Genomic DNA, 9,971 nt, shown 5'->3' on the forward strand with positions numbered 1-9,971 from the left:
ATGGCGTCCTCGTTGACCTCTTGGATTAGGTCCTCACGTGTTCTATAGCGGAGCCACAGCCTGCCGCCACAATAGCCACACGTTGTGCCTCAGGACTGCAAACATCTTTCACTCCAGAGCAAACCTTGAGAACAACCACCTTTCGCTTCCGCCACAAAGTTCGAAAACCGTATCATTACTGGTTTCGAATGGCTGCATCAATGAATCAGGACTTCATGGAGAGGTTGTTTACTGACTTGAAAAAGTAGTGATATGGGCTCTCATACTAACAGTTAGCAGGCAAGAGAGTGATGCTTCAGACGCGGACTCCGATTTGGAGGAGCTGGAGGGCGATATTGCCAAGTTCGACGAGACTGTTCGAGAATTCCTGGCGACTCAACGCGATGAAGTTGTTCCTTCAGGCGCGACTCGCGCAGGTTATCGTGGAAGAGGAGCTCGAGGCCCGCGAAAAGCTGCAAAACCACGAGGAGATATCACGGCACGTCTGTCCAAAGTGAATCAGGCCTTTCTTAGTGGTGAATACGATCGCGCTTTAGATCTCGTATTCGAAGTCATCCGAATCAATGCAGAGACTCATCAAGCATGGACAACCTTGTCATCCATCTTTCGGGAACAAGGCGACTTGAGCAAGGCTCTGTCGGCCATGGTCTATGCTGCTCATCTTCGACCCAAGGATGTCAGCGGTTGGCTCCAGTGTGCATCTTTTGCGTTGGACACAATTGGAGACGATGAGGCTGGAAATCTCAATACAGCAAGGCTCTGCTATTCCGCTGCTCTGAGAGCCGATCACACGAACATCGATGCCAGACTTGGCAAGGGCTTGGTCTGTCATAGACAAGGTCATCTCGCGGCCGCCATTTCTGATTACAAAACCGTCCTCAAGCACCGCCCCTACGATCTAGAAATCGTTAGAAAGCTTGCAGAGGCATGCCTGGACAACAAACAAGCCGATACAACTGTTCCCAGCGCGATCGCCGCTTACAAGCGGTTCTTTGACCATGAAAAATCAGATCCTTCAGCTGGCATGGAAGCCCCTTGGCACGATATCGGGATTTACGTGGATCTTTTTGCTGCAACTGGCCGCTATCAAGATGCCATCTACCAAGCCAAGTCATTATCCAGGTGGCTGTTGGGTCGCGATGCCGAGACCTTTTGGGACAACTGGCAGTCGGATGATCGAGAGTGGGACGGAGATGATGAACGACGGCTCTATGTTCCGGAGTACACAGCGGGAGCCTGGAGTCCTGAACTCTATGGTCAATCGTTTCCATGGGATCTCCGTTCTCGACTGGCCATCTATAGATTTCGCCTTGGTGATGAAGATGAGGCCATGGTAAGTGGTCTTGTTATTGCGCTGGGCGAGATGCTGACATGGCTCAACAGAGACATCTATGGTGGTTTGATCCTGTGCTGGAACACACGAAGGAGTTTGCCAGCGACTTCCCCTTCATGGCCTTTGATATGGCCGAAGAACTGGCCCACCGAGGCCATACTCCCCTCGCTATCTCATACTATCAAATTCTGCGAGATCTTCCTGGAGACCCTGACGCAACCATCCTACTACAGTTGGGACGATGCCATTCCGCGATGGGGGAGAACGCAACTGCAGAGGAATACTTTCTGGCTGCCATCGACGCTGACGAAGACCAGATCGATGCCCGTATTGAGCTGGCTAACATGTATGAAAAGGCTAGGGAGGACGAGGAGGCCTTGATTCTCGCTGCCGAGGCACTGGCTCTCAGGGAAGCACGAGATCAAAATCTTGATGGTGACCAGAGCCAAGTAGCAGTGCCTGCCCAGCAAAACCGGCGGGTTCCGCGTCGAACCGGGGCTGTGCCTCGGAGGACGGATGCATCTGGTAGGCGTCTTATTCCGCGAAGATACCGACCGAAGCGACTAGCAGGCGCCGATAAGCGTCGTCAAGAGGAGCAAGCTCGCGCTGTGAAGCTGGCTGAGCAGTATGAGGTTGTACAAGACTTGCGCAAACAGATACGAGAAGGCCGCAACGACCTCATCTCTGCTTGGATGGCATCCTCCAAAGAGCTTGTGGATGACTTCCGATCACTAAAGAAGTTCTACACCTGGGACAAATACCTGCATTTCCTCGGCCCGAAAAGTCTCCAACAGAATGAAGCGGATAAGCCACAGACGGAACTGGCTCAGATGTACGAAAGACTTGCAAGAAGTGAGTTCTAGCTGCCTGTGACGACTTGATATCATTAGGTGCAGGACACTGACCTTATATTCAGCTCTTGCTCCCCATCCTGGGAACGAGGGCCGAGAGGCGGGAACATCGGAGCTCGATGCTCATCAGGGAATTTCCTTCAACAACTGGTTATATCTGTTCCTCGACTATGCTATTGGATTGGCTATCGCACACCGACGTGACGAGGCATATCAGGTTTGCGAGGCAGCTCGAGATTCTACAGCTTTCCAGGCGCCAGAACATGGCTTCATGATCTACGTCGCCTGGAGTGGTACGTTAATGATAAAACTGTCTGGGTTGAGGTTGCTAACATGATTAGTTTGTGCTATCTACACAAGTGACGAGGAACGATGTGTGGCGACAGCCCGCCAGTTGATGAGGGAGGGTGCAATGTCCGACTCGTATCGGATGTTTGCCCTTCTTTCGAATCTTTGCCAATCTCCTGTTTCTTGGTACACCTCAGGTCCGGCCCAGAAGTATCTGCTTCGGCAGATCAAAGCAATGGATGATGCACACACAGAGAGCGTAGCAAAGGCGGCTGCGGGCGAAGGTACAGAGGTGGCCCTTGATGCTTGTGTCCTCATGCTTTACGGGCACATTCTGTTCACCTCTACGAGTTACACATACGCACTTGGTATGACCCGAACTTGGAAAACAAAAGGATATAGACTGACTTTTCCTTGCAGGCTACTTTCTCCGTTCTCGTGCATTGGACCCTGATAATTCGATGGTCAACCTCAGCTTGGGTTTGGCATATGTTCATTACGGTCTTAAGCGTCAATCCACCAATCGTCAATACCTGCTTCTGCAAGGGCAGTCCTTCTTGTCACGATATGCCGAGCTCGGATCAATGGACCAAGGGGAAAACAACGGCTCCACTAAAGCCGAGGCATATTACAACATTGGGCGTTTGTACCAACTCTTGGGCATCAACTATCTGGCGCTTGAATATTACTCGAAGGCAAAGAAAGTGTCTCGTGAGAGACCAGGAAATGATGGTACTACTGGTGAGCTAGAGGCCATCATGCTGAGCAACGAGTTGATTTCGTTGCTCATTAACCAGAACAACTCGAAGGCTTTGGCTCTACTCAAGGCGAAGATTAGGCTATGAAGGCCTTAATGTAAAATTCTCACTAGCGTTGGTGCCTGTTTAGGTTCAAGAAATTCGATACCCATTTTAACAGATGGTTACATTATCCCAACAAACGTTTAACTGGCTCATTAGCTTCCTCTGTTTGAAAGCTCTGAGAAACAAGATGAATTAAAGTCTTAGTATCCAAACAGAAACCCTCAAGCGATGACTAGTGTCTATTACTGTCGAGATAATGAGAGGGTCATTTCATTGGGTTATCACACCATCCACGCCATGGGGTCACCGTCACCAGGATCAAAGATACCATTAGACATCTAAGCAACTTGTCAGTAAGCCTTAGAGTGCGAGACATCGGATTGCAACTTACCATAAAGTCCCAATCCTCACCAAAGTCAAACACTGCATTCGACGGCAGCTGGCTTTGGTCGACTTCGTTCGTTTCCATCTCCGCTGCCGCAGATTCCAATATGGGCAAACATCTCTCCTCGGCTACCTCTCCAGCTCTAATCATGAATTCGGCCAAGGCCTCTCCTGAAAGGCCCTGCAGGAGGCCTTGAATTTGTGCAGCTGCCACGTTAATTCCAAGGTAGCCCTTTATGTTGGTCTCCCCGGCCTCGATGCACCGTAGTGACCAAGTCTTTGAATCTTCTAGAGCACATAGCAAGTCCGACCTCAACGGCGCCGGGCATAAGCTTTCTTCCTCCTGGAGTTGATTCTTTAGCTCGATTGCTATGATGAGGCTGGCCTGCCAAGCCACTGTTCGAAAGAAACCAAAGCCGCATATCGTGTAACGTGAGAATTCATAACGGCTCGAAGCAAATACATCGTTGTCGGAATGCGCAGCCAGGGTAGCCTCTGAGGAGGGAGGGTATGCCGCGCACCAGAGTTTGAACGAAGCTTCGACTGACACCTTGCGGGAGAAGGCGTAACATGTCTCGTGGAGTGACGGACCGAGGAAGGGGAAATGGAGGGCTGAGACATACCGACGCATGATGAAGTCTACCGCAGATAGCTCAAATTGGGATGGCGAACTTCCGGGAGCTGATTTACAGCTGTGAAGGGTTTGGGTTAAGGCCCTGTAAGAAGCCCTGAGTTCTGCGTCAATTCGTAAGGTTTCCTCGTAGCCTCCCTGGGAACCAATGTTGTTTAGAAGTTTGGCAACATTGAGGCGATCTGGGAAAGTTTTTCGCAAGGCTCTGGCGATGGACAACTCAGTGAACTCGTGTTCCGGCCGGGGCGCAGGATCCTCTGCTGAAAGCTGATCATCATCAAAATTGCCGGGAGGCTCGGTGTCGAAATCATCCAGAGATATGAGCGGAGGACTTCCAGACGATAGACTGGACTGTAGAGAAATCTCAAGAATAGTGTTCCACAAGCGCCGGCGCATCTCTGAAACGAACCTTGTTCTCTTCGACAGATGCACAGGGTCTCTATGTAGGCCCATAGACACGGCGGTTCTGTACAGCGAGCCAATGGCAACCCAGGGGGACTCACCACTGACCTGCACCATCTCTCGAGCAAGCAACAACAAGATGTTGGTTTGTAGATACTGGATACCCAATCGTGACTTGAATTCTGGTTCCGAGACCCAGGTTTGTGCCTCATAGATCCATCGGATGGCCGATACGCGCATCGAGAACTTTTCGTCGTAGGTAACAGTCCCTAAAGCCAGCACGAGCTTCAACTGAACGAGAAAAGAGTGGTCGGGATCGTCTTGGGAGGTATATAGAGCCTCGTACTGTTTTCGGAAAGTCGGGACATGGAGGATTCGATAGATTCTTTCTGTAGTTCGTAGGTAGCATTTGACAAGCTCATCCGTGATGCTTCTGGGGGGTAGTTGATTCGTCAAAGATGTTGGCCAAGGAGGTGCTCGGCGCGCCTTGATGAGCCTCGCCAACGCCTTACACTTGGTTAAGTAGATGACAATAGGGGAACTTTCATGCGCATATTTCTCCAGCATCTCGTGCATATCCCTGAGCTGGTAATTGTTAGTTTATTATCACAAGAAAGAAAACCAAACTCACCAACGTCATTGTGTAGACAAAGTGGCTTTGGCCAAAAAGGCGCGTCTTATGCGAGATCCCACGTGTGATAGGCAAAGCTCGGCCGAATATGTGATTTTCGGAGTAAAAATGAAAGGTGCCGCCTATTCGTGATGATGCTGTTTCTATGTTCGAGGCGGGCGTTGAGACTATAGACTGGGAGGACCCCAGATGGCCCCTTGACAGTTGGTCTTCTAGTTGACGAATTCTGGACTTCAAAGCCTCGACATCTTGACCGGATGGTGGAGTAGGTAAAGTAGACGCGCTTGTCAATGGGAGCTCTAAAGATGTTGCGGAGTGGCTGGGAGCTGTTGAAGCACTGCTCGTGTTGGAGGCTTCATCCTGGGATGTCGGCATGAATGCATTATGGACCTCTGTAGATATGGTGGGCACATTGTGCGAAACAGAGTGGCCGAGTTCAAAGCCTCGACTTCGCACCTGGAGAGGGTGATTCTCATAGATGCAAGCATCGTTTCTGGAGCGTACGCAGTTGCTGCAAGGGACCTCTCGGTTACACCGAATCTTGCGTTTTCTGCAAAGAGAGCATGAACTATAATAATGCGTAGCGCGTTAGCGGATGGGATCATCCGGCGAATGTTCAATCGTACACGGCTGGCCGTCTGCGGCGACGCTCAGGTTCACTCATGGGTGAGATTCCTCTTGGCAGTTGTGGGGCATGGGTTGTGGTTCATCTAGATGAGGAGAGCGAATGAAGTTTTGAAGTGCGTAAGCAATTGGCCTCAGACGAAGAATCTACGGATCGTTATGACGGAGCGAAAATCTCGATCCCGATGTTGATTGACGGAGGTTCTTGCATTGATGTTTGCGACATCTCAGGCGGAGGAGATGAGGGCACGAACTGCGCTTTGGGTCACTATGGTCCGCCATTTGCCGACTCCGATCCCCGACTCCGGGTCCACCCCGAACAGTTAGGAGACTCTATCTCCGAATCTCACTTGATCGAGAGCCGTATAAAATGGCAAAAGGATATTGATTGTGAATATTTGTAGTTCTTCACCTTCAGTGTCTACTCGTACAATAACTTTAATTTGACAACTTATTATTGTTTGATTCTACCTCGTATCCTTCTCTCTGGCCAGACTTTGCCTTCTCACTACTTAGAACACACTTACAACATGTCGACTACCAACCTCCGCAATCTCAACCAAGACGGAAACCACACCACCAACTCCGTCAATGGCATTGATTCAGGGGAAAAGGGCATCTCTTCTGACTTCTCTGATGCCAACCATCCTGATGAAGTGCCAGATGGTGGTTTGCAAGCCTGGCTTGTGGCTGCTGGAGGTGCATGCATCTTCTTCTCGTGCCTTGGCTTTGCCAATTCTTTTGGAGTCTTGCAAGAATACTACATGACTCACCAACTCCGTGGAGAGTCAGCCGACAAGGTGGCCTGGATTGGATCCATGTCGACCTTCATCCAGTTCGCTGCAGGTGCCATTGGAGGGCCGATGTTCGATCGCTTTGGCGTGAGGGTAAGTTCTGGAACAGGACAAGCCATTGATATAAAGCTTACATTGACAATGAAAGGTTATTCGACCCGCTGCCTTGTGTTATATATTCGCCACCATGATGACCAGTCTCTGTACCAAGTATTGGCAGTTCATGCTCGCACAAGGTGTACTCATGGGCGTAGCTATGGCATTTATGCAGCTTCCTGCGTTTGCAGCTGTTTCGCAATACTTCGACAAGAAGCGGGCAGCTGCGTTTGGAGTCGTCGTCTCCGGCTCCTCGATCGGTGGAGTCGTATTTCCAATCGCCTTGTCTAAAATGTTGAACGACTCCTCTATCGGATTTGGCTGGTCGGTCCGTATCATGGGGTTCGTCATGATACCGCTGATGGGGTTCTCATGCTTGACGGTCAAACCACGCCTGCCGCCGAGGACAACAACCTTCTTCATTGCTGAAGCCTTCAAGAACATGAGATATCTTCTCCTGATAAGCTCGCTGTTCTTCATGTTCCTCGGCATGTTCACTCCCTTGTTCTTCATTCCGACATACGCCGTGACAAGAGGCATGAAGCCAGCATTGGCCTCGTATTTGTTGGCAATAACCAACGCGGCCTCAACCTTTGGTCGGATCATCCCGGGTGTTCTTGCTGACAAGTACGGGCGGCTGAATATGTATGCGCTGGGGGGGCTCAGCACTGGGATCGTTATCTTCTGCCTAAACGAGACCAAAAGCACACCCGCGCTGATTGTTTACGCTATCATTTTTGGTTTCACTTCGGGCACGATTATCTCTGGAGCATCTGCAGCCTTTACTCTTGTAACAAAGGACTCTCGCGACAATGGGACATATATGGGGATGGGGATGGCCCTCAGTTCTTTTGCAGCTCTCATTGGTCCACCTGTGAACGGAGTACTGGTTGACAAGTATGCAGGATTCTTTCAAGTTTCAGTATTCAGTGGTGTGATGTGTTTGGTTGGTGGGTTTGTGGGTTTACTCACTAAGATAACAACACCCCAAGGAATCTTTGGAAACGTGTAGGGGGCCCGTCGGTGCATCGCTGGCTACGTAATACTACTAGTTAGATTGGCAAGGCAATGACGAGTCGAAAGGGAAGAACCATTAACTAACATGGTGCTCACTTCTTCCTTTCTTCTTCTTCTTCTTCTTCTTCTTCTTCTTCTTCTTCTTCTTCTTCTTCTTCTCTCCCTGTCTCTCTCTTTTCTTTTCTTTTCTTTTTCTTCGCTTAGTGGTTATTCCGACAGCACCATGGAAAAGGATCCAGTACATAGATACGCTTAATTAAAGCTATACATCCCATTGCTTTATGCACAAGGTGAGTGTTGGAAGGTCATAGCTGTGATAACAATTAGACAAAATGCATACCTCGAAATATGATCTCGGCTTTCTTTCTGGGACAAGTCTTAACAAAGCAGTTGACTGGCTTTCTATTAAACGTAGTTAATATTTCGAAAGTCGACATTTAGCCTAATCCGCAATGGGAAGCGATAGACGAGCATGCAGGGCTTCGTCTAACAGATATAATGCTGCCTTATAAAATGAGTTATTGCGCGTCTTATTATACCCTCTCGGAGCTATAAGTAGCTAATTTCCTCTCTTTTAATAAAGTTAGGATTATATTAGATAATTAAAACTTAACTTTAAAATATATTAAGATATAAAATAAATTAAAAAAGGTATTTAAAATATACTTATAATAATTTATTTTAGAAGTTATATAAATATATTAAATTACTATTAAACTTATTATTAAACTTACTATTATTTATATATTTATATTATTTAATTATAAGCTTATCTTTTAATTTATTATAATTACCTCCCCTTTATTATCCTTAAGGCTATTCTTTCTTTCCCTTCTAGGCCATAATATAGCCTTCTAGATTAAGATTAATATAATTAACTTATTAGAAATTAACTAGCTATAGCTCTTATATAATTACCCTTAGAGCTATTATATAAGATCTTATTTAATATACCTCTTTAGCGAGAGAGTATTATTTTTTATTACTTAGGTTATCTATAAATAGCTTCTTTTATTTAATATCTTTTATTTTAATTTATTAAGTCTCTAAGAGGTCTTTATATTTCTTTTAAGCTTTATAAAATATTATTTATAATACTTTTATCTTTTTTATTATATTTTTATTTATTTTATTTTATAATAACCTTAATTTTTATTATTTATTTAAATTATTAAAGGCTTATTAAAGACCTTAATTAAGAAATTATTTTCCCTCTTTATATTAGATTTTATTTATTAGCTTTTTTCTTATATCTTTATAAATATTATTTTTATTATATTTTTTCTCTTTATTTATATTATTAAATTAAATTTTTTTTTATAACCTTAATTATATTTTTAATAATTATTTTATTAATAAAACTCTTTATTTTTATTATATAACCTAGGCTTATTAAGAGCTAGCCCTTATATATATTATTAATAATAAGCTAAAAACTTATATTTTTTATAATTAAAGTTATAAGAAATATAATATAATAAGTCTTTTTTCTTTTAATTTTTATATTTTATAATTAATTTTATTAGATTTTTTTTAAGCTCTTAGGTATTATATAGGTATATTAAGTAATTCTTAAGGACCTTTATATATAATATATTAATAATAATAATTAGTCTTAATAAGAAATTAATTAAGCTTTAATTATAATAGCTAAGTATAATTTAGCTTAGAATATTATCTTTAAGCTATTAAATAAGCTTATTTATTAGGCTTTAATCTAAGAGATTTTAAAAAATAAAATAATATTTTAAGAATTAATTTCTTTAAAATAAATTATAATCCTCCTTATTATATAATTAATTTATATTTTTTTTTTAATTCTTTATTTAATTTAAGCTTTTAAATTAATATTAATTTATCTCTAAGTAAGATTTAATCTTAAGTAATAATTATTATTTTTTTATATATTTTTAATAATATCTTAGCTTATTAGCTTAAAATAGCTATTTTATAGCTTAATTAATATAAAAATATTTATATTTCTAGGGAATTTAATATTAATATTATTACTTTAAGTATTAATATTAATTTTATTAAGTTTTTTAATAATTATTAAGATAATTATACCCTTAATTATTTTATTTTATATATTAAGAAGCCTTTTATTTATAATCCCT

General features: G+C 44.1%; 3 protein-coding genes across 3 annotated transcripts; 2 read left to right on the top strand and 1 right to left on the bottom strand.

The window, feature by feature from the left end:
• On the top strand, positions 1 to 3,317 carry NECHADRAFT_95657 (uncharacterized protein; the record flags this gene model as incomplete). Its single annotated transcript, XM_003048795.1, has 6 exons — positions 1 to 37; positions 273 to 1,333; positions 1,384 to 2,185; positions 2,250 to 2,477; positions 2,526 to 2,840; positions 2,893 to 3,317. 6 exons carry the CDS (start codon positions 1 to 3, stop codon positions 3,315 to 3,317), a joined length of 2,868 nt encoding a protein of 955 aa, XP_003048841.1.
• A 239-nt stretch (positions 3,318 to 3,556) lies between these two features.
• On the bottom strand, positions 3,557 to 5,987 carry NECHADRAFT_47048 (uncharacterized protein; the record flags this gene model as incomplete). The annotated part of the gene is made up of 5 exons (XM_003048981.1): positions 3,557 to 3,613; positions 3,667 to 5,277; positions 5,324 to 5,779; positions 5,828 to 5,891; positions 5,950 to 5,987. 5 exons carry the CDS (start codon positions 5,985 to 5,987, stop codon positions 3,557 to 3,559), a joined length of 2,226 nt encoding a protein of 741 aa, XP_003049027.1.
• A 490-nt stretch (positions 5,988 to 6,477) lies between these two features.
• On the top strand, positions 6,478 to 7,849 carry NECHADRAFT_46525 (uncharacterized protein; the record flags this gene model as incomplete). The annotated part of the gene is made up of 2 exons (XM_003048796.1): positions 6,478 to 6,834; positions 6,890 to 7,849. The coding sequence occupies 2 exons, from the start codon at positions 6,478 to 6,480 to the stop codon at positions 7,847 to 7,849; spliced, it is 1,317 nt and encodes a 438-aa protein (XP_003048842.1).
• Positions 7,850 to 9,971: the final 2,122 nt, after the last annotated feature.

This window comes from Fusarium vanettenii (genome assembly GCF_000151355.1).
Source record: "Fusarium vanettenii 77-13-4 chromosome 8 genomic scaffold NECHAsca_10_chr8_2_0, whole genome shotgun sequence".
NCBI lineage: Eukaryota > Fungi > Ascomycota > Sordariomycetes > Hypocreales > Nectriaceae > Fusarium > Fusarium vanettenii.